This window comes from Apostichopus japonicus, chromosome 23 (genome assembly GCF_037975245.1).
Source record: "Apostichopus japonicus isolate 1M-3 chromosome 23, ASM3797524v1, whole genome shotgun sequence".
In the NCBI taxonomy this organism is placed as follows: Eukaryota; Metazoa; Echinodermata; class Holothuroidea; order Aspidochirotida; family Stichopodidae; genus Apostichopus; species Apostichopus japonicus.
In genome coordinates, this window is record NC_092583.1 from 8,201,705 (window position 1) to 8,227,295 (window position 25,591).

The 25,591-nt window shown below is 37.2% G+C and overlaps 2 protein-coding genes across 6 annotated transcripts in view; one reads left to right on the forward strand and one right to left on the reverse strand.

The window, feature by feature from the left end:
* Window positions 1-1,335: 1,335 nt before the first annotated feature.
* Window positions 1,336-5,187, reverse strand: LOC139964532 (snaclec botrocetin subunit beta-like). Its single transcript, XM_071966164.1, has 3 exons — window positions 5,028-5,187; window positions 3,363-3,504; window positions 1,336-2,107 (listed from the first exon to the last, which is right to left on the reverse strand). Exons 1-3 carry the CDS (start codon window positions 5,135-5,137, stop codon window positions 1,808-1,810), a joined length of 552 nt encoding a protein of 183 aa, XP_071822265.1. The 5' UTR covers window positions 5,138-5,187; the 3' UTR covers window positions 1,336-1,807.
* Window positions 5,188-8,662: 3,475 nt separating this feature from the next.
* LOC139964533 (uncharacterized) overlaps window positions 8,663-25,591 on the forward strand; it is a 34,272-nt gene continuing 17,343 nt past the window's right edge. For 4 of the 5 annotated variants that reach the window (XM_071966165.1, XM_071966166.1, XM_071966168.1 and 1 more), the window contains exons 1-13: window positions 8,663-8,830; window positions 12,137-12,262; window positions 13,173-13,296; window positions 15,417-15,488; window positions 16,626-16,697; window positions 17,279-17,350; window positions 18,314-18,385; window positions 19,701-19,772; window positions 20,419-20,490; window positions 21,900-21,971; window positions 22,596-22,667; window positions 22,772-22,843; window positions 25,432-25,503. In XM_071966165.1, the coding sequence (XP_071822266.1) occupies window positions 12,142-12,262; window positions 13,173-13,296; window positions 15,417-15,488; window positions 16,626-16,697; window positions 17,279-17,350; window positions 18,314-18,385; window positions 19,701-19,772; window positions 20,419-20,490; window positions 21,900-21,971; window positions 22,596-22,667; window positions 22,772-22,843; window positions 25,432-25,503 (965 nt within the window). In that variant the 5' untranslated portion in view covers window positions 8,663-8,830; window positions 12,137-12,141. The other variant, XM_071966167.1, reaches the window with a different exon arrangement.

The following is a 25,591-nucleotide window of genomic DNA, read 5'->3' on the forward strand; positions in this document are numbered from 1 at the left end:
TGTCATGATAGGCCAAGATCTCAGCTATCATGTGGTGGGTAGGATACACCAGTTGAAAACTTCTATCTATGCTTTGGCAGGTCTTGAATGTGACGAGTTAATTGTGGTGCGAGACCTAAAGTAACAGGATCGCGTGAAAGCGCTCATGAGCACCAGAACACGCCGGTTGAATTTGTATACTGACGCACTGGGTGGATGACAAGTTCATAGTTTCATAGCACTTGTACTGTTTCGTCGAACAAAATGAGGGGAAACCGGGGGGGGGAGGGGGTTGAAACATACAAGTTTAGCTGCTTAAGACAGTTAGCTTGACTTGAAACTTCAACAAAATATCTCTTCTTCAATAGTTAAGAACGAAGTTAGTTTATACTTCTAGTGATCAACTCATGGTACCGTTTGGATGTGGTGGTACCTAATAGTACAGCTCGTCAGTGTCGCAGAACTAGATAGGACCGATTTGACGTCGCCATTGGTTGATTTTGGGCGTGCATGGAGAGCCCTATTAGGAAAGTTTCGTGAGGTATAGAACTTCAGTGGGTAACAATTTTTTTTGGGGGGGGGGGGGCTGTGTGGGAACACAGACTGGGGACTGATGAAGTTGAAAAGAAAACAAGCAATAAAAGTTAAGTAAGAAGAAGAGCGCACCCATTCTGAAATACTGTGCAATGAACCGTCCGCACGCAGACAACTAGCAGCTCGATCACCCATTGTGTTCGTTTCAGCGATTTATTGGTGTTGAATACGCTTCCATTTATACCAATTAACAGCAGCAGGAACATTTGGAAGTTGCGCCCCTGGTTAGGAAATTTAGCCCACCAGGTTTATGACTGGAGGTATAGGTACTAAAATGATTTGTTGTCGATAGGAGGAATCTAAGAGGAGGGGTGGTCCTTCCCCTGCAGTGAGAAATTCTGGTAAACTGGCGCTATAGTTTGCAACATTTTAAACAAATGTTCATGAATTTTCGACTGTTTTCCCTGTACCGCAAATGTATGTTATACATTTATGCACAGCAATACACTAGGAGTTTTATTGTATATCCTGCTTGCCAGTGTGGGGTGGGAGGGGGGAGGTCTGAGCATCATGATTTTATTCTGGTGGAAGCCCATCAGAGGTATAAGTGTTTGCGTCCCTGCATGGCTGGTACATACGGCGCATATACTATAGGTTATTTTTCTATGTATTCGCCCATGACGGCTATCCTACTTTGTCTAAAATTACCGTAATATATATAAACCAATAATAATGCGTGATTCAGGAGAATGATGTAGCTACCGTACGTGAAGACATGAGAGCATTATATATCGGTATAAATATGAAAATAAAAAAACGAGATGTCATGCTCCAAATATTTATTTTCCAAAAACCTTTTAAGCTATAAATGATCTTTAGATTTGATCAGTTGTATGTATCTATTATGTTCTGATCGGTGTTTTATATTTGTTGTTTATGCCCGGTTCCGAATTAAAAAAGAAAAAAAAAGAAATACAAATTAGAAACATATTAAGAGAAAGTGATGCTCCAGATGAAATGATGAATATCCATGGCGGACCGACCGGTCGGGCAACCGTGTAGTGTCCGAGGGCTCAGCGCAACGAGGGCCCACTAGTCTCCATATAGCCTCCTCACCAAATGCGATATTCGTCCTATATGTGCAGTGAAGATATTTCTATTGATATGGAAATGTTTCCTGAAAGGGTTAAACAGCCATCCATCAATTAAATGCCATGATCATATCTCATTTCTTCAAACCGCCACGAATTTATAAATATGTTATAGTTAACTTAGGGCATTACAAGAAAACACTTTATTCTCCCTTCACCAAGCTTTCTTCTTCAGCTTCTTGTAACATCAAAGCAGTTGCTTGAGACATTTTACACATGTACTGAAAATACCAATCGGGCCGATGATAGATATTATGCCATTTACCCCTGGGGTTTTTGGTTGAGGTAACCACATCCCAAAGGAAGTAAATATCTCCATCTTCATATTCCTGATTTCCTTCATAGTATTCATAGTTAACAGGAGTACCATCCGACCACTCATGATGGCCATGCTCCTCAATATCGTTTAAGCCAATCCACATTCCAGGTGCGGGGTAAGGAGCCTGAAAAATAAAGGTAATTGGTAAATTTCCTCGAAAAGTTTCTGCATTTGTAAGTTAACACCACATCCTCATAGTATTTTCTGTAGAGTAAATTTGAATTTGCTTTTTCATTTTAAATTTGGTGACATTCTGTGTATGCATCTGGCAACAGTAGTTAGGAAAGAAGTTACAATTGAATCAACCTCTACATACAAGAAATACCATCAAATGACAGCTGAACAAAAAATCCAATTGTATCAGGCTACCATGACAAATCAACAAATAGTTTATATAATAGGAATTAAAAACAGGGCTTGTAAAGATCATGTGTACCGTGATGACGTCACAGACCACCTACTGTGATCCACCCCACCCCTCCCTGGAAGAGTTGAAGATACATTAAATGGTTCATATCTCGAGTTATGGACGATATGATATGGAAATGAGTTTGTTTAGAGTTAGGTCAAAACATCACGTAGGCCTATGTACATATATATATTAGCAGATGCGAATTATCTTCATTGTGAATTCACGAATTTTCCAATTCATTGTTCTTGAAATATCCTTATTTTGTAGAACGTTTATACAAGAAATTATTTTTTTGTGTGGAACGTGGGAGCCTGGAATGACTTAACTTAATTGGTAAAGCTGTTTTCTAATCAGAACTCCTTCGTCCTTCGTAGTCGTAACTATGCGGTCAGTTAAAAGTGCGTGACGTCATCATTGTTTATTCGTCTTTATTTATTGTGTTTCATTGTATTATATCGTTAATATGAATTGGATGTGGCAGCGTACTTTCTCGGCCCTCTCATACTGTTAATGTGTAATTGTTTAAGTGACGGGCACATGATTTCGAAGGGGTAGGGGGGGGGGGGGTGATGAAGATTGTAAACTCACCAGACTGATTTAGGTATGAACATGAACACTTAGAGTAGGGCCAAAGGCGAAAGAAGGATTTTATAAAGGAGGGTTGTTCCCTGGGGTCGTTGATGGGACTCCAGTGCAGTCCTCCCAAGCAAAAACACAAAAGTCGAAGTTTAGACGTCAAATGATGCATTCTGAAGTATATTATATTGGGACCACCAATGTGTCTATAATTACTTCTTTAGACTAGATTGTAATAATGAAGACACGCTTGAAGTGTTGTGAGAGGTTGACTGAATGTAAAATGACGATTGAATTGAGGTGGGCATGTCCCACTGCTCCTTCCCCCTCCCCCTCCCCACGACCCCCGCTTCCTTGCAGAATTGTATTGAAACAGAACTATTGTACTTACGACACTTTCACGGAGTGATTTCCAATAATTGTAAAGAAAGTTCTGTTCGTCTTGCGAGTGTATGGATACCAAGTCAACACCTGAACCAAACTGTCTGCATTGGTGTTTGGCAGTGTTCCAGGATACACTAGCTCCAAAGTACCTGCATATATAGAATATAGATTAAAGACAAGTACGCCCCCACTAGCCTTCAGTAGATAAATAAATAGATAGATGCTTTTAAAGTTTAACTGCTTTTCATGTTAATACGTTGTTTTTATCAATTCTCATAAGATCAATCAAAACATGTTCTGTATTCTTCATACGAACGACAGAGCAATCATAAATGACCTTTGACACCATTCATCTCCCTCTGAAATATATGTCACGCATTGTAAACATGTTATTTGTGCCATAAAAGTCTTATATTTTCCTGAGTTGAGTTTTGTGTTTCGTCTGAGGAACTGAAATAATGGTATGTGCATTAGACCATGGAGGTAAAAAAGATTAGACTAAATAGTCCAGCCACTTTAATCGATGAGCCTCCGACTTTGAAAAGGGTATTTCTCCAAACTTGGTATAGACATTCAACCCGTTCTGAAATTAGACGGTTTTTTCTAAATGGTCTCGAACATAATGAATACTAGTTTTTACATTTAGAATCAACCTTTCTGAGTGAAAAACAAGAGGTTTTACGTACCATTAAATCGAGTTTATTTTATCATTTGTTTATTAAATCAGTAATGTTTATAATCAAGGGTTACAAGAGCTTTTTGGTCACCGATAATTTTCACTCTTCTGATTATTACTCAAAATTATTTTACAATAATATCTATCAAACTAAGGACACTTTTCTATATTTATTCTCCAAATGGAAGTGAAATCAGTGTGTAAGTAAAGAGTTTGCGCTCGCATGCAATCAACCAAGATTCCACAAACACTATTTTATGTAGCCACATTTTCCACGTTTAAATATAAAAAGAAATGGACATTTTCTTCATATTTCACCTTTGTTTGGAGGGGCAGAATTTTGTCTGAGGGTGGCATTTGCATGGATTCAATAGATGGGTCCATTACTGAAACCATTAATTTGAAGAAAAAAATTCGGGGATAATCGAAATGGTTGGAGGGGGGGGGGGGGGTATGACCCCATAATGCTTAGTCAAGTAAACAGTTCATTTTGTCATATGATTTTAGTAAACATTGAAACATCAAAACCAACCCTTAAGGCTGCTTTTCAAATTATTAATCATATAAGCGTAATGACGTATATGGTAAGCTTATAATAGCCAATGCGATTAATAAATTAACATTACTGAGTGAAATGATTGCCAATTATTACCCAAAAAAAGTAGTTGGTGGATTGAAACAAAAATTATCCACCATGCACCTTGCTTTGATCGACATTATTATGTTTAAAGCTAACTTTTATTTTTATGCTAAAGTCAAAATTCAGAAGAGGTGCTCGGGATAACTTTCCGGGTTCCGCGCCTGTAAATATTATTTTCTAATCAAATTGTTGTTCTTCTTTCCACTAACTGGTGCATATGACATCATATTTGTTGGGTACTGCTTTCAAATCAATGTTATATCATTTTCCTAATAATTTCAAATTTAAAACCGATCACTATTTATTTTTCATTTTGAGTAAAACATATATATACAGTAAAAAATCCTTGCACAAACCTGTAACAGTTATTTCTCCATGGGGTCCAGTACAGAGGGCAGTCGCATGCGAAACTCTGAGCATGCACCACGGCGAACAAGTTGATTATAAGGAGTAGCTTAAGCGCCATCTTCAGAATCTCTGAGTCAGTTACGTGATATTGTGTCCAGCGTCGTTGGAAGAGAACTGTGCATAGGCAAGATAATGTTGACCTTTTTATTGGCAAACGTGTCCAAACTGTTTTCACAGTAATGGTTGATTAATGGTGACATGTGAAGCATTGGTCGATTTCCACGCCACCTGGACACTATTAAATTAATAATTTACATGAATATTATTGACTAAAAGAGTGAAAATATTTTTTCGCTCTTTCCTTTCGCCACACACTTTGTAGAACCAAGGAGTTGTTGATTCGGTGTTACTTCAATATTTTGGCAATAGTTCGAAGGTCGGCAAAATAAAAAAATCGGGGAAAAAACAGAAAAAGAAAAGATATTTCAGGATTTTTTAAGAAAAGTGGAGAGATCTTTTAAACATAAATAATTTCAAAAGTTGCAAAAACTCTAACAGATGTCATCATATATAATAATTTATCAAAGGGAAGGATAACACCGAGGGGTGGGGGTGGGGGTGGGGTCGGGGTGGGGTCGGGGTGGGGGTCGGGGGTCGGGGTGGGGGTCGGGGTGGAGTGAGTTTATTAAAAAAAAAGTACATTACATGTCATGAATATGTTTTGCAACCTATTGCTATATTCAGAGGGTCAAACCTTAACATAGACGACATGAATCATTTCTCCAATATTTAGATTTTGTCTTTTAGTTTCTACTCCTTTCTACATTTTGCAGTATAATTTATCAAAAGAATGATCAAGGTGTTGATTTAAGTTCTTTCTTATAAATCAGAGCCCTTAATCCCCCTCCCCCTCCCAGGGGCGTATCCAGGGGGGCGCAATAGGCGCGCCCCCCCTATTGGCCGTCACCAAAAAAAAAAAAGTTTAGCAAAAAAAAAAAAAAAAAAATTGATGACGACCTTTATGTGAGATGTCGGTGATCGCTCCACCCCCCCCCCCCCTCCCGTATGCTTTATCTTTTGTTTGCCAAAAAAAGGTTCTGGCGAAGTTCGGCGGCATAATAGTTTTAGAAACATAGATGGTAATTGTGTTTGTATTATCACTATAAACACTAAATGACATGCCAGTCATACTAAATTGTGCATTTTGTGTCCATATTTACTGGAAATGTTGCTTATTATTAAGGTCGAAAAATGGATCACATATGGCCATGGGCGGCGATCCTGGGTGGAGGGGGGATATATCCCCCCATGAAAATGGGTGGAGGGGATGTAATGCACCATATCCCCCCCCCCCCCCACCAAATGCCAGGGATAAGAATATTTTCATGCCTACATTTATGCATCTTCGTTAATGTACGGCTCTTTTTTAGCTTCATTTCTCGCCTACCATAAACGCAGTGCGATCTTTTCAAATAAAGCGTCTTTATAAAGCAAAAATAGTTGACTGTAGGCTTCATTGGCCCTATAACAACAAAATGTATTATTGCGCCCACGGTATTGATATAGTACATATATGCACCCTCATAGTATTCATATAGGCCCTATAGTAGGCCTACACACGTACATGTTCCCTCGAACAGCTGAGAATCTCATGTAACCAGGGTAATGCTTAATACACGTTTCACCTGGATGCCCTAGCAATCGGTACCTAGGAATGTAACTATGTGTAATTGTGTATTGCATGTGTATAGGCCTATAATAGCCTGCATGAGGCCATTTTCTTCATCGAATAGTATAACAGAGCTCTCGAACATTCTAACGTTGCGCCTGAAACAAGATTGACAGGGGCAATTTTCCCAAAATAACACCCGAAATTTAAAAAAAAAAGTATTTTGGATCCTGATTATGAGATATTTCGGACATGACATCCCTATTTTAAAGTTGGGTATATGCCGCTTGGAAACCTCGGAAGTGCCGTTTCCGGCCATCTAGAGGGTTTGTTAATCCCAAAATTTTCTTGTACGCTTCGCGCCAACTCATGTTGGCGCTACGCTTAGATAGTCAACAAGGTCATATCCCCCCCCCCCCCCCACTCGGAAGTACGGATCGCCGCCCATGCATATGACACCATTTTGCATTTCAGCCCTTCTTTGAAAGCAAAAATTGTACACCCCTCCCCTTAAGACCCATCCCCCAGGACGACGATCATTCATGCCTGGCGCCCCCCCTATTGGAAAATCCTGGATACGCCCCTGCCCTCCCCCCCCCCGAGCACCTCATCTGAATTTTGTTTTTGGCATGGAAATAAAAGCTAGTTTTAAATATAGTAATGTTGATCAAAACAAGGTGAATGGTGGAAATGTTTTGTATCCAACAACTACTTTTTGCAATAATTGTATGACAATTGCTCAATCATTTCACTCAGTAATGTTAATTTATAAATCGCATTAGCTATTATAAGCTTACCATATATACTTCATTACTCTTACATGATAAATAATTTGAAAAGGGATGCATATATAGATATATATATATATATATATATATATATATATATATATATATATATATATATATATATATATATATATATAAATATATATATATATATATATATATATATATATATATATATATATATATTTCGAGTTGGTTACCGTCATATATTTAATGGAGGGGTCTTTGTTACCGCAACCCTTTTGAAGTTTTTTTTTTTTTCGGTCATGAAGAAGCCAGTTCAGCTTTTGGCCCCTTAACGTAGACCAAAGTTAAGTTATATTGTGTAATGTTAATAGACAAAGCTCTAGCTAGCAGCTAGCATGTGTCTGCAATATTAACGATTAGATGGTGATGATATATATATATATATATATATATATATATATATATATATATATATATATATATATATATATATATATATATACTAAATATAAACGAAACCAGATACGCCATCACGCCAACACAATTTAAGTACCTTTCGCCACTTCCCCATGTACGAAAACAATATTGCGGAAATTATAACAAGGAAGAAATGTTTTAGTAAGGCTTTCATATTCATGCAATATTAACGATTAGATGGTGATGATATATATATATATATATATATATATATATATATATATATATATATATATATATATATATATATATATAACTATGGATCCTACCTTAGGTCGACTGTTACATTGACTTACACACTAAATTTAATCTAACCCGAACCCTTTTTTCTAACCCTAACCCTGAACCGACCCTAACCAAAACTTTTAAATGAACGTTTTAGAGGACGGAGAACATTATAAAGCTATTTGCGACAATAAAAAAGTGTCTTAAAATGGTAGTGAAAACATTAGGTCGACACTGAAATGTCGACCTAAGGTACACTGTTGACCTAAGGTACACTTTTTTACCATAAACTGTCGACCTAAGGTACATATTATGCTTATATATATATATATATATATATATATATATATATATATATATATATATATATATATATATATATATATATATATATATATACTAAATATAAACGAAACCAGATACGCCATCACGCCAACACAATTTAAGTACCTTTCGCCACTTCCCCATGTACAAAAACAATATTGCGGAAATTATAACAAGGAAGAAATGTTTTAGTAAGGCTTTCATATTCATGCAACAGTGGGTCGATAATTACCGTAGACGCTTTCACATTCTTAAGCATGATGTTCAGGACTGGCAAAGAAAGTGGCTGTTAGCATTACACAAGCAGGCCAATATCTATACGAAAGAATATCGGCGTCCGTTACGATTGTGATATTTCTTGGTAAGTATATATATATATATACAGGTGCGTATCCAGGGGGGGCGTTGGGGGCGCGCGCCCCCCGGGTAAGGAAAAGAGGAGGAAAAAAAGAGAAGAAAAAAAGGAAAAGGAGGGGAAAAAAGAAAAGGAGGAGAGAAAGGAAGGGAAAAGAAAAAGAAAAAAGAGAGAAAAAGGAGAAAAGGAGGGAGTAGAAGATAGCCAAGACCTCGGGAAGAGAAAGAGGAACAGTCATAGTTAAAGCCCTGATCCCTATTATATACACAGGGTAGCCAGCGACAGATCAAGGATTATGGAGCGGTGTGCGCCTCACTCTACCCCTTACACCGACAACTCCATTTTTGACGTTTCCATTTTTCCTCTTCCAGTAATGTATCTATATAAATACTATATATGATCTATCATAACGCGTGTGTGTGTATGGACGCCTTAAACAATTGTACAATTGTGCTATATGGAACCAACTGTGGCTGGTCTTGAACTCGACCGAGTCGTCGGGGAACATGACGCATTTCGGGAAGGGGACGACCGCACTCCCCCCCCCCCCCGAGCAAATTTTCTTTATAACATCGCTAGTAATTTCAAAATAGACAATGCTTCGATGCAACTTACAAGGCCTGGGAAGTGTCATTTCCAGCGATCTGGGAGGCATTTTCGGCCAAAATTTTTCTTGTACGCTTCGCGCCAACTCATGGTGGCGCTTGGCTTAGATAGTTTGCCTATAGGCTTCACCCCTCCCTTGGCAATTACTCGCTACACTCCTGTTCGAATTTGTAAAGCAAAGAGCAGATATAACATCATATCAGTGAGCATTGATATGCATGTTCCACGATGAACAGCCTAAAAAACTGTCTATGTGTGTAGTCAAAGGCGTAGGAGCCCAATTGGATTTGGGGGCTGTAATGACTCGCCCGAAAAAAAAGCCAAAATTTTTTCGCGCGCGAAGCGCGCGTCCAACACGTCGATGCCAATATCACATAAGCAAGCATCGCTCATTACATTGCATGGCATCGTGTACCGCACGGTCCGTGAAAGTTGCACAGTATACCGCCGGATGCTAATGTAAACAACCAAATGTCTTATGTAGATAGAGAAAAAGCATACAGATCCATCTATGTCAAAACTCTCTTTTACAGTAGTAATGTCGGCCAAGCTTAGAACTTTATTTTAATTACCAAGGAGATCATTTTTAAGCTATTCGTTGCTATTTATTTTTCTTTCATGCAGTAGGTGCCAGAAAAAATGGGAAAAATTTGGTTGCGGGGGGGGGGGGGGGATGCAGCCCCGCCTCCTATGGGACCTACGCCTATGTGTGTAGTGCTCGGTTTCGATATACCTGATATCGGAAATATCTGCTATTTTTCATTTCCTTCAACCAAGTTTCATAGTAGCCATTATAAGTGGTTGCAATATTTATACACCAATAAATTAACTGTGTCTGAATTCTCGACAATTTCCTCACCAACATTCTTCATCATACTTCCTCTACTCGTGCAATTTTGACCTGTATATTAGGGGTTCAAGGAGTTTTTCTATATTGGTTGTCCATAGATTGAATTTTCTGCAACATTATGGGTATGTTTTGAAGTGATTTTTATTCACGAGAAATGTGAATTTTCAAATTCTATACAAATAATGGGCTTAAAACCTTGAAAAGTGGGGCTTTCAGATATTGTGAGCCGTGACGTAGAATCACCTACAAAAGCAATGATCCATATGACATGCAATGAGGTCGAACGTGATGTGTGACTGGTGACAATCTTCAAAAAGGTTATGGATGAAAAAAAAACTTTTGGGAAATACTTGGTTCTCAGGCAAAAGTGTACATCTGGTTGGTCATTTTCAAGCCCGAGAAGTGCCATTTCCGGTGATCTGGGGGGTATCAAAACCAGAAATTTTCTTGTACGCTCCGCGCCAACCGATGGTGGCGCTCCGCTTAGATAGTGATTCGCGCCCCCCGGGTTAGAAAATCCTGGATACGCGCCTGATATATATATATATATATATATATATATATATATATATATATATATATATATATATATATATATATATATATATATATATATTGTCAAGACGATTGTCGCCTTCTAATACATCCATCTTCGTTCTCTGCTGTTCGAAATACGTTGCTGCAATACCATACCTTGTGTGTTTTTCTTGAAAATGTTTATGTCGACAAATTCTATAAGATTCAATGTTTTCACATATGTTGTAGGACTGAATGATTGAGACCTTTACTAGCAGCGACGTACACAATATTTCAAAGAATAAGGAGAGGAGTAGGGGGATGTGGGGGCTAGCTAATTCGAATTCACGTCTGATTTAAGTATGAGGTATGAACCTTAATAGAAGGCCGTACTTCGAATGAACGTTCCCCCGACTGATGGAGTTGAAGGGGAGTGGTGGGGAGGGGGCGGGGAGCTATCCTTAACGCACGTCAGCTTTACGAGCTAGCATGACAACTTTAATCACATCTTCTATACTTCTTTGTATAATCACGTCTCTACCTTATTGGTTAGGATTAGCCTATACGTGATTTATACTTACAGCTGTCTTCTGCTTAAACCGTCCATGCTGATTTAGATTAGGTGGTTGCTGGTTTTACAAATTTGTTGAATACAACTTTGGAGTTTTCTGAAGAATTAATATCACAATTTACTCTAGACCGATATCATCTAACCACATAACATGTGACGCTTTAAGCTTAAGGTGACAGTCACTTGCAATTGGAAAACATTATTTGATGGGGAATGTAGTGAGATGCGTGTTGTAGAAGGAAAGAACAAACAAAAGTGATGATTTGGGAAATTCCATATAATATTGTTGTATATCAAGACGCAAAGCAACCGCAGATGTGAATTGAAAGAATGATATAAAGGTAAACTTAAATCGACTTGTAACATAACCAAACGTATAATCTGAAGATCCCGTGCAGGTGAAATTTCAGATATTATCAGAGCACAATATTTGAAGTTGATATGTTTGGCATCAAAATTATGAACTTAGGAACGATTATAATGTAACCTCAATTACCAATATAATTATGAGCTTTATACACTCTAAAAGTATCGTGCTGCAGCAATACCAAATCCAAGGTCTGTATTGAAACATGCATATACAAATCAAACGATTTTGTCACTGTAATGAGCTTCTTTGATATTGTACTCGCTTGCTGTTCCGGTACTTTTGTTAACAAGAAAAGAATCCACACACGTACGAACACAACGATTCATCGATATTTCATAGATAGTATCAATTATATATATGTTTATTATTCTTCGTTTCTTTTTCCTATAACGTACACAGGATCAATGGGAAAACATATCATGTTAATCCATATCTTCGTTTGTGCTTCTCTGTTCGGAGTCCTGTACGCGGGGCTAACAAAACACAGTTGCTTTTCCCGAGAACCGCTACTAACACGAGTAATGGGTGAGTTGCCTAATAACCTCATATTTTCTCATTCAGAAAAAAAAATAACATCATATTTTGTCTTCTCACAATTATGCGAATGATATTCGTAAAATATATAGATGATAAGACACAATGAAACAGGAAACTCTTATGCTTAAGTCAATAAACTCATATAGACAATATTCTTATATTTGTTTAGTTATTAAGTCTGAAATAGTAATGCTCTCTATGTATACCCATATATGGTGATCTGGTTTTTGCATTATATATTCCAGCCTGATTATCTTTCCCAATCTATTACTTATTTTAATTGGATAGTGTTTACATTTGAAGAATTACAAGGGTTTTTTTTATAATCATCGTTCCGCCCCTTGTGATAAGAAGGAAAAAATATAGCGCCTCTTGTAAAGATAACATTTCGAATGAGTAAAGCTTTATTAAAGACTCGCCCGATTCTACTATTCCCTGTTCGTAAACTTCTCAACTTTCTCCTCTCCCCTCTCTATGCTTTAGCAATTGCAGTGTGCTTGAAACAGATAATTAAGAGCTTTTAATCATAATTATAAGCAGCAGTTATAGTTTTACGACCACAAATGTGGGAGAAACCCGCAAGGGCTTATGGATTACAACTTATACGTCTGGTGGCTTCCAATTAACATTTTAACTCAAATTTGGAATCTGTTCAATTTAGAAAGTCTTTTCAGATGGGAAACCGTAGATTGCTCGTGGATAAGAATCCCACTTTACTATATGATCGGGAGCCTCCCGATTGCTAAGCCTCATTGCTTCAAATGCCACCGCCTTTATCCACTCGGCCACTGCAGAGTTTTTATGTATATATCTTATATATTTGATCATTTGGTACATCCATAAGAAATGACATAAAAAAGTTAATATTAATTTTGTGTGTATATATTCTTCTACATAGGAAATTGCGGTGAAGATAATGTTTGTTCCTGCTATAAAGATGATTACGGCAAACTCATCGCAAAGTGCGGTGGCAGTAACTTACATGAGGTTCCTCGCAAGCTGCCGATTAACACTTCTTACATGTATGTCAATAAACATAACCATACCCACTTATTTGTTTTGCTTTCCCTTCAGCCATTCTTTAGTTTTCAAGCAATAGCGTTACAAGTCAAGCGCTTTTTGATTTGAGTACTTTTCGAGTACTTGAGTTTTCGAGGGGTCCGAGTACATCGTTTTAGAATCAGAGTAACGAGTACGAGTTCTTGTTTTCATCCCAGTCATTTTCGAGTACTTTTTCTTGTTCTTGTTGTGTATACAGGGACCTTATGCTTTTACTTTTCGAGGAGTAAATACTGAAACACTACCACCACGAGGAGGTTAACCAATACAAGGAACGTGAAAGCAAAAGGGTTTAGGTTTAAGTTCTGCTTAAAAGAATCAAATGTAATGGGGTTGCCCCTGTGATCAAAAGGATTTGCTATGGTTCACACGTTTATATTATCGTACATAAAGTCATAATACAGGGTCTTATTATCAATAAAACTATTGTGGTTATTACATATAACTTGGTTTCCAAAAATATTCAATCGGATCATAACATTGTGCAATCCAATGTTTCACAGGTATCTCTGGTGCTGTTTTACTGTATTTTGTATTTTACCGTTTTTACGTATGTTGCCAGCTTTGTTTTAAGTCTTATGTCTTAGTATTTGAGAGTCTGTTATATTTTGTGTGTATTGTATGTACTGTATGTATGTTTTATATTGTGAGCAATCAATTGCCCAGCTTGGGATGCAATAAAGAGAATCTGAATCTGAATAAGAGGTTTCGACCCACGCACTGAAAGCTTGCCAACAGGATTCCAGAGATGTCATCCTCTCTATACAATTATATAAACAATTAGATCCTTCCGAAAGCCGATAAGCTCTGATCGAAGAAAAGTTTCCAAACTCCATTCATTTCGTCACAATATCGACGTGCCCGTGCACGAATACACTTTAAACTATTCTTGAGTCCGTGAATATCCTTTACTTTCAATCCACCGTCTTCAACAGTATTAAATCAATTCGTTCGCTTTATTTTATCAGGTTTACCTGACCAATTAAAATTAGCTATAACACTTTCTTTAATGAAGCATGGAAGGTTGATAATAACTCTACCACCTTTACTATAGTGAGATCCGGTATAAGGACAAAATCCAAAAGCAGCTTTGAAGGCGCGATCGGTTCGGCACAAAGTGTAACCGGAAAAGAATATTTCTATCATTAGTAATCCTTTGTGATTGATAAATTGATACCAACAACAACCTGTATGAAAAACAGGCTGACGTTGAATATCATAATGGCTAAATGGAAACAGATAACATTTCTCTAGATCAACTGTAAGGCCTGAAGAGAGTCTGAAAACATATACAATTCGTGTAATGAATTCTTACTCACGTCAAGGATAAATGCAAGTGTCATCAGCATATTGAATGAGTCTGGTTTACTTAACCACGATTACGATACCTTTACAATTCTTACTTAAATTTGTATTCGGAGTTAGGATTTCAGCGCAGAGTATACACAGATAGGGAATGAATGGATCAATGAATGAATAAATGATTGGATGAATGAATGAATGAATAAGTGACACTAAAGGCCGATTAAGAAGCTGCAATACGATATATATTCCATTATGTAATACTTTCCATCCTTAGGCGCAAATTATGTAAATATGCAAAATATGCAAACAATCACCCAAACTCACACGACGAATGGTAAGTTATGAATAGAGTTTAAATGTTTACAAATGGTGCATAGGCGGAACATTTAATTTGTGGGACAGAAAACTGTCTGTTTTGGAATACACGCCCTCATAAACTCCAAACAAAGATCCATAGGAATCGTATTATGTCGCTTAGGCCTATCTCTGGAACTTATACCGAGTGGTATGCGTAAATGGAATAATGTCGCAGATCTAGTGCTTAGAAAGAGTGGTATGCGTAAATGGTATAATGTCGCAGATCTGGTACTTAACTGAGTGGAATGCGTAAATGGTATAATGTCGCAGATCTAGTAGGCTACTTTGACTGAGTGGTATGCCTAAATGGCTTAGTTGTTAAATCGAAAACTTAAAGACAAAGTCAACTGCAGCTTATTTATAGCCCTGGCTCCGCTTTCCATTTTACTTTCTACTTTTAATTTGCTTCATTCCATTTAAGATACATACACGACACGAAGATACGTGAAATTCCATCAGATGCGTTCATTGGGACTTCTAAGATTCTAAAACTGTAAGTCTGGACAACAAGCTTGTTAAACCTTCATTAAGAAAATGGTAATGAGAAGTATCTCATCATTTCGATACACTGAGATTTGCTATGAACTATTTTTAACTATAGCATTTACATATTTATGTTGCAAGTTTACATTCCACATAGCTTGGAAATGTTCACAAAAGTTATGATATTCAGTAAAATGCAATTACTATTCTTCCATCAGGCCATATTTTACTCTAAAGCTTTAAAATTGTATTATTTGTTAAGCTTTGTACTGTTTATTTGTACTGTTTGTTTACTGTATCGATCCGCATTTCACAATTTAGAGCGTAGCCTATAGGATTGGTTTGTCATAGTGCAGTGTTTCTGAATTATTTCCACTATTTGCAACCCTTAGCCATTGAAAACAGCTTTGGCACGACTACACCAACTGTGGAGGAGTGCCGGAAGACCGCTTAGTCCCCCCCCCCCCCCCCCCGTCTGGAAGAAAGCACAAATTGGTTCAATGTAGAAGCTTTCTCGAAATTATGAAAATGTCAACGTTTCCTTCAAATTTGATTTCCTCATCTCAAAAATATTGACATGTCCTTAGAACGTTTGACTTTTTATCTCAAAACATTATGAAATTTTTGACTTTTCATGTTGGAAGTTGGAACGCCCTAATTTTATCTCAAAAATATCTCTCGGCTGTTTATTGAAATTTGTACTATGTTTGACGACAGTCACAGATCAACTGAAGGAAGTTCGATGTCCCATCGAAACTTTTAATTTTCATGTTAGGTCTTCGACTTTTTGTCGAAATATCTAGATAATTAATAAGTGATTATGCATCTGCCCCGATTCCCAAGCCTACACTTTCACTTTAACTGAACCTTTCCGCTTCTTCTCCAATACAGACAAATACACATTGCTGTCTTCAAAGCTTGAGCATGGTCAACAATGTGTGTATTCATTCGTTTTGCAACCAGGCAACGCGAATAAGGAATAATGAAGAAATAAGAAGAAATAAACTAATATATTTGAGATTTTAGTAAAGAAGACTAATAGAGGAATGATTGGTGCACTTGTTAGATAGCTGGCGATAATGGTTTTCTCAAGTAATTCCTTAACAATCGGATCAAGCTAATTTCCATATATTTCCACCATCCACAGAGCACTGACCGACAGCGACATAGAAATTCTTCACAGTACAAGCTTCCGCGGTATCCCAGACGTATATTGCCTGTACGTCAATGTAACTCTTCATAGTTTGTCCGAAATTTTTCAATGGAGTCCAAGCACACAAGATATCTATGAACTAATGACACTGCATCATTATTATTTTTTTATTTTTTTCCCCCTCTTTTTTTCCTTATCTCTCTACTCTCTCTGTACTTATGTGATTTTTTGAAATTTTCTTTTGTTTGTAAGGGTCCAGACTCGAAAAGTCTCTACTTACTTCTGCATGGTTCCTCCACTTCCATTATAGCATATTTTGAACTCTGTTTATTGTTATTTCATCATAATGTGAGTAAATTACTCATTGACTCTGTTACTGTTTATATACATGGAAAGTGGAAAATAAACTTGAAACTTGAAATTAAAACCCCTAACATACATTAAAAGAATAATTTTAAAAGAACGGATAAAATCAAATCAATTAAATATCATAACTTAAAATTTAATTATTTTACAGTTCGGTTATCCGTAACACAAGTCAGCCTCTTCAAAAGTAAAAACACCTGACTGACTTAAACCCTCTACAAAATATGAAATAGATCCTAAAATGTATTGAATAATATTATTTCCTTCTTACACATGTGTAGGAGTTTGGTAAACAATAAGTTGAAAGCGTTTCCGGGGAATGTTTTTGAAGGACTGTCATCGCTAAAAATGTTGTAAGTAAACACGACGTTATTTTCATTTCTCAAAGGATGATATCGTAAGGGATATCGAAAGGATGATATCGTAAGGGATATCATAAGGGATATCATGAGGGATAGCATGAGGGATATCATGAGGGACATCGTAGGGGATATCATAAGGGATATCGTAAGAGATATCATGAGGGATATTATCAAGGATATCATAAGGGAAATCATAAGGGATATGGTAAAGGATATCGTGCATTTATAGTGGAATGTTAGAAGTTGAGGTTCTCACGTTTAAGGTTAGCTCAGAGGAGAGGGGCGGAAGATAAGTTCTTATGCCGTCAGGGAGAACGGTCGAAGGGAAGGGGTCTTAGAGAAATTAACTTTTCTTTTTAAGCTGGAGGGTGCTTAGATGCAACCTTGTGCAAATGTTTCGCAACTTATGAAACAATTCCGACTTTGCAATCTGCGCCTCCTTCACAATTTTTGCAAGGTCGGTAATAGTGAAGCCATAGTTTCCCCTTACGGGAAACCAAACAAGGCAAAACCATAAATAAAGTAATAGCCAAATATTTGCTTTATTTACATTAAAAACAAGCGTATATATATATATATATATTTATATATATATATATATATATATATATATATATATATATATATATATATATTAGACATGCTATGTAAATACGCTGCTATATAATGTGACCTTTTAACACCGTCAAATATATTATTAAAATTCGAACTATGCAGGAAAATCATTTTTGAAACTTTTTGATGATTGGCAAATATTCTTTCAGCTAATACGACGACGTCAGCAATAAATCTGTGTTTTTTTTAGCAAATCCTTTACATCAAAAGAAAACTTGGTACCAAGCTATTAAATGAGCTTTCGAATATCTATATTTACATTATTTTAAAAATGATATTACTAACACTCGATATTTCCCCCACATTAACCGTTGTTTTTCTCTTTCATTAATTGCTTAGGTTTTTATGGGACAATAACTTGCAAACAATTCCTGAGAATACTTTCAAAGGGGTGCCTTTGCTTCAATCGTTGTAAGTTGCCCATTTTTCAATTGAGTTAAGGTTGATGATGTTGGACAGCGAAAAGAAGGGTATGTGTGTGTTTATTATTTTATATCAGAATTCTGTGAGATATCAAATTTTGAATGAGGATAACTGGAAATTCATATTTACTTTATGGAAGGAAAAGGAAAGTTTACAGAAACTTGGGAAGAATCTATCGATGCAAATTTACCGGGTTTACCTACAGGCTTCACCTCGTCATGATAATTTTCTTCCATAGAGATGTAAACAAGTTTTACTCATTCTACTATAACTTTTACTTCATTAAATGTAGATCGCGAATTGGGCCGATTCGGTAGCATAAGCAAACTAGAAAGCTGCTTAACTTAGTGAACTGATTCCTTGGCCACATCTTGCGTAACAAGGAAGTGTTGACCATTATTCAAGGTTTATTGTCCAAATGCGGACTTACCTATCAAGTACGAAGTTCATCCAAGCTTTACTTTGACAACAAGAGTATTATAAATTACAGACTTCAGTTTCGTATTATTATTGCACGCTGAATTGGTTATGCCCATGACCTCATATTATCAGGTGATCAAATCAATAAAGTTTCACGCCCTCTTTCTGCATTCCTCTCCGCTTGGTCAGCTGTTCGAAAATTTGCCGCCTAAAATGCAGAACATGTCTATCAGCATGTCCAAATATTGTCTTCACTTTGACTCAACAAAGCAAGAGAGGAACATATTAACTTATACTGCTAAGACATTTCCGATGCCCTTGTACTGAAGAAAAAATGATAGGCACACCATAGATCTTGAAAGTAATTTTTTATACACAGCTAGTTTCTGCTCGCATTTGCTGGAACTCTTTCAGACCAATAATTATGGAAAGCTGTGTGCGATCCGCGGGATCTGAAGGTTAAAAAAGGCACATTAGTCAACTCACTACGTACGCATGTATTTTAGATTAGACAGAGTTATTGGCCCACCTCTGCTCACCCTCGCGTGTCTACCTTACGATAACTCTCCTACACCCCCACCCCCCCCCCCCAATGACTCTACCTCAGTAAGAGACTGCTACTCGGATAGTACAGATGTTGGCCTGCCCCCCCCCCCACATTTCATTATGTTCTTATGTTATCAAGTATAAATGTTCTCATCTCACTATGGGTCTCGAAAAAGGCGGGGGGGGGGGGGGGCACACACACACAACACGGTAAAACTATCGTATACGGTACCTTTCACATCATTGCTTTAGGTCAGGTTATATAGATATGCCTTCTGTAAATTATTAACAATTACATCAGGAAAACATAATGATAACGTGTTTCTTTTATCTTTAGGGAATTGAATGACAATAATATACAACAATTATCAGTGGGACTCTTCTCCCAGATCTCATCGCTGGACTGTTTGTAAGTAGAACTCCGTTAAGTAGCGTAATATGATCCTCCGTGGATTATGGACGTACATTCTTTAAGAATCAAGTTCACTGCCCAAAACAATAAAAGCATCCAGCTTAACCGGTTTGCCCTATTGTTAACAAGAGAACATAGTTCTTTGTTCTTAATTTACTCTTTTGCAACCCCTCCCCCTTTTCCCCGCCCCTGCGGACACCAGTGTCCTTGAATGAAGTTGAACAGCTTAAAAAATTTCGTCTTACAGATTATTATCATTATTATTATTATCATCGTACTTATTGTTAGTTGATATTTTTTTGCGATATTTGATTCTTAAATCTAGTAAGATGTATAATGTTATTATCATTTATGAACATCATTCATTTATATTCCTATGATATGAGAAGAGTCACAGAGACGAAACATTATGGACCGAATTGTGTCCATTAACCTTTATTTTGTTCAACTTGTATGACGGTGTGTCAAAGCTCGATTAATTTGAATTATGGAACAAAAGTCGTCAAAACCTAGATAAAACACAAATAGTTGGTTTTAGGAAAGAAGGAATGTTTTTAGAGAATAAAGTTTGAAACTTTTCTTTTAGCAATATATCTTTTTTTTATCGTTTTTTACAACACAATTTACTCTCTTTTTTTGACAGATATCTGAGCAGCAACAAGATAGACGTGCTTCAAAGAAAATATTTTGAAGGACTCTCCAATATGTCTTCACTGTAGGTTTTTAAGAAATGCAATGAATTAATCAGAAAACTATGAAATGTTAAAGCGGCGGCCAGTGCCGATGTGGCCGGTGTGGCCGATGTGGCCGGTGCGAACCCACGTGGTCCGGGCACTAAGGGCCCGATGTCAAGTGCGGTAAAATGTAACCACTCATTCGTTGGAGCCTGCCGTTGGTCATATAGGCCGCCGAAGAGCCCGGTATTTATATTAAATGTGCAGTCAGTAAACGAACGGGCCTCGAAAACAGGAGTTCTAAATAAATCCTGTCCTCGGCAGAGATATCCCGGGAGTAGCAAATTTTAAAATCACATCAAAAATGTGCATTTATCCAGGGACTGAGTTGTTACATTCTTCATCTGAACAACAGCGCACCCATAATTGACATTCATTACCATTAGACCTTGTTACTTTAGGATATAAGTGATAATACTTCCCTTTGAGTTTAACGGTTACATCCGAGGAAACTTGAATATCTTCGACATCAATGCTGAAATTACATATGTAACTTAGTTAATCAAAATACAGAGTTTTGTCCTTGATTGCCTGGGTACAATTCATTCTTGATTAAAAATGGATTACAAAGGGTAAGTTCGGTGTGTTAAGAGAACGGTTATTGGACGTTCGTCCTGGTTTAAATCTGTCATTTAGTTCTATCTTTCAACTACATGATTGCATTCATTGGTGGTTTGATTATATTCTGAGGGATCGAGGTAGATTAAGGCCTTGAGCCTAAACACACCAAGCGAGGAATATCTCTTACTTAGCGTATGTCATTTAATTTTTCTTTCTAGTTCCTGTAAATTGGAGTCATAAAGTCATCAATACTTCAAATAACAACTTTCGATGAGTTCTTGTTTTACTGCAGTAATTTTATAGCCGTTTACGTCTAAGTTGTTGTGTAGATTAAAAACAAACATGCGTCCAACTGAACGTGGATACAAGTTCACGTCCGACAATGATAATCACAGTGTCTATAGGTCAGCTATCATGCGAATGTACAACACAGTACGAGTTGATAGGGAACAAGAGGTGTCAGGGAACAAGTGAAGTAATTATTATATACCACTATATTGCATGTAGGAATAGTTTAAAACATTACATTGTAGAATAGTTCCACTTTCATCGTGAAAACAAGAGAGGGACAAAATCTTATAGCGAAATGTTAAACAGGGTATAATTGACTTGTTTGTGTCTGTCTGATGTGTATAGTACTTGATGTCAAGCTTGACATGAGTGCGTCTCTATTATTTGATATTTGTGGGTGGGGAGGGGGTGGGAGGGTCTTAGAGGGGGGTAAAAGTGACTAAATACTGAAAGAAATAAAAAATAACCCACAGTTGACAGCATCTATACATTTCTATAGTTAGATAATATTTATAAAATGGTACCTTTTTTTTTCTAGCGACTTGAGCACGAACAAGTTGAGAACATTGACGGAAAATATGTTCGAAGATATGCGATCACTTCGATACCTGTAAGTACAGTGGCCGGTGCAAAAGGGGGGTGGCGGAATGCCCCCACCAACGATTCGTCAGTCGGGGGATTTTTGCAGTCTTTCGGGGAAGAATATGACCACTACTACGGATGTACCCTGCCCCCTTTTTGTCCAACCTCACACAAAGTATTAAAATCTTGCGTTTAGGGAAACTACCGTAGACCTAACTTTTAGTCTAAATTAGCCACAGAATGCCCCATTGACGTCTATATTTAGAAGAAATAAAAATTCGGGGGTAGAGGGAGGGGAAACCCCATATCTCTACATATATAGGAGCCCTGCTTCAATGACCCCAGGACAACATATCCTCCTTTATAAAATCATTCGTTCACCATTGGGCTTTCCCAGAAAGGTCCAGTCCACTACCTTAATCGTGGAAATGTTGAATGTATTATTATTTATAATATTAGCACAACCTTATTTTAGAGCTATAGTTAAGAAATCAATAGCAATAAAGTTACATACATGTATATTCCAATATATATATATATATATATATATATACGTTTAGTGCAACGAAGTCATCGAAACCTCAATGCATTTTACATTCTGGTTACTAGATGAATTTCTTCAGATTTTTTTCCCTGCGATTCCATTCTGCAGATTCTTGCAAAGAAACAACTTTGAAACAATACAGGATCACAGTTTTCGAGGCCTCGGTAGACTGCTGTTGTTGTAAGTACCAATAAATATATGCGTGTGTGCGCGTGTGTGCGTGTGCATGTGTGTGTGTGTGAAAAGTTGAATTCAACATTAATATTTGCTCTTCTCATTTTCAGAGACTTAAGTGAAAATAGATTGCAATCTTTACCAACGAATATATTTGCAGATCTCTCGTCGCTTGAAGATTTGTAAGTATAGTAACTGCACTCGGTAACGTCTCAGTTATTCTAATCTAAGTTTAATTACATATTTACTTGCATTTGCTGACTATTGGTGGAAGAAAGAAAGTTGGGATTTGAAAGGCAAATTAAACGTAAACAAGCAAAGAGTAACACCCAAAAAACACAGCATATATCAATTTATATACAGGCGCGTATCCAGGTAAGGAAAAGAGGAGAGAAAAAAATGAGAAGAAAAAAGGGAAAAGGAGGGGGAAAAAAGAAAAGAAGGAGAGGAAGGAAGGCAAAGAAAAAGAAAAAAAAGAGAAAAAGGAGAAAAGGGGGGAGTAGAAGATAGCCAAGACCTCGGGAAGAGAAAGAGGAACAGTCATAGTTAAAGCGCTGATCCCTACTATATACACAGGGTAGCCAGTGACAGATCAATGATTACGGAAGGGGTGTGCGCCTTACCCTACCCCTTACACCGACAACTCCATTTTTGATGTTTCCATTTTTCCTCTCTCACTAATGTATCTTTATAAATACTATATATGGTCTATCATAACGCGTGTGTGTGTGTATGGACGCCTTAAACAATTGTACAATTGTGCTATATGGAACCAACTGTGGCTGGTCGTGAACTCGACCGAGTCGTCGGGGAACATGACGCATTTCGGGAAGGGGCGACCGCCCCCCCCCCCGAGCAAATTTTCTTTATGACATCGCTAGTAATTTCAAAATAGACAATGCTTAGATGCAACTTACAAGGCCTGGGAAGTGTCATTTCCAGCGATCTGGGAGGCATTTTCGGCCAAAAATGTTATTGTACGCTTCGCGCCAACTCGTGGTGGCGCTTCGCTTAGATAGTTTGCCTACAGGCTTCGCCCCTCCCTTGGCAATTACTCGCTACACGCCTTTTCGAATTTGTAAAGCAAAGAGCAGATATAACATCATATCAGTGAGCCTTGAAATGCATGTTCCAGGATGAACAGCCCCAAAAACTGTCTATGTGTGTAGTCAAAGGCGTAGGAGCCCAAATGGATTTGGGGGTTGTAATGACTTGCCCCCCCAAAAACCGACATTTTTCGCGCGCTTCGCGCGCGTTCAACATAACGATGCCAATATCATATAAGCAAGCATCGGTCATTACATCGCATGCCATCGTTTACCGTATACGATCCGTGAAAGTTGCACAGTATACCGCCGGATGCTAATGTAAACAACCAAATGTCTTATGTAGATGGAGAAAAGGCATACAAATCCATTTATGTCAAAACTCTCTTTTACAGTAGTAATATCGGCCAAGCTTAGAACTTTATTTTAATTACCAAGGAGATCATTTTTAAGCTATTCATTGCTATTTATTTTTCTTTCAGTAGGTGCCAGAAAAAAAATGGGGAAAATTTGGTTGCGGGGGGGAGGGGGCTGCAGCCCCCGCCTCCTACGGGACCTACGCCTATGTGTGTAGTGCTCGGTTTCGATATACCTGATATCGGAAATATATGCTATTTTTCATTTCCTTCAACGCAGTTTTATAATAGCCATTAAAAGAGGTTTTAATATTTGTACACCAATAAATTAACTGTGTCTGAATTTTCGAAAATTTCCTCACCAACATTCTTCATCATACTTTCCTCTACTCGTGCAATTTTGACCTGTCTGTTAGGGGTTGAAGGAGGTTTTCCTATATTGGTTGTCCATAGATTGAATTTTGTGCAACATTATGGGTATGTTCTAAAGTTATTTTATTTGCGAGAAATGTGAATTTTCAAATTCTCAACAAATAATGGGCTTAAAACCTTGAAAGGTGGGGCTTTCGGATATTGTGGGCCGTGACGTAGAATCACCTACAAAAGCAATGATCCATAGGACATGCAATGAGGTCGAACGTGATGTGTGACTGGTGACAATCTTCAAAAAGGTTATGGATGGAAAAAAAAACTTTTGGGAAATACTGCGGTTCTCAGGCAAAAGTGTACATCTGGTTGGTCATTTTCAAGCCCGAGAAGATTTCCGGTGATCTGGAGGGTATCAAAACCAGAAAATTCCTTGTACGCTCCGCGCCAGCCAATGGTGGCGCTCCGCTTAGATAGTAATTCGAGCCCCCCGGGTTAGAAAATCCTGGATACGCGCCTGATATATATATATATATATATATATATATATATATATATATATATATATATATATACATATATATAATATAAATATATATTATATATATATATATATATATATATATATATATATATATACATATATATAATATAAATATATATTATATATATATATATATATATATATATATATATATATATATATATACGTCAAACGGTGCATTCTGAGGTATTTGATTTGTAGACCAGATATTACCTTTACGATAATGTATAACCAATTGTTTTGCTATTAACCTTTTGAATGTGGTTGTGAGGCTGAAGGGTGGGGAAAAGAGGGCGGGGGGAAGGATGACCCTTAACTTGTAAACAACTGTTAAAAGGAAATGAATTTACAGTTCTACAATAATATACACGTGATAAAGACAAGAACATCTCAACTTTCATTTAATTAGTTAAAATATTCATGGATGTGAAGATGAATATATGTTCTCTTTATCACAGGGATCTAAGTCTCAATGAACTCAAAGTGGTATCTAAGAGTTGGTTTGGAGGCCTCACATCACTCGGGATGTTGTAAGTCTAACCAATTGATTGAAGTAACATCCACCCCTCTGAAAATTCAAGTGATATGCTCTAGAACTGCACATGTAAAGTTTTAACT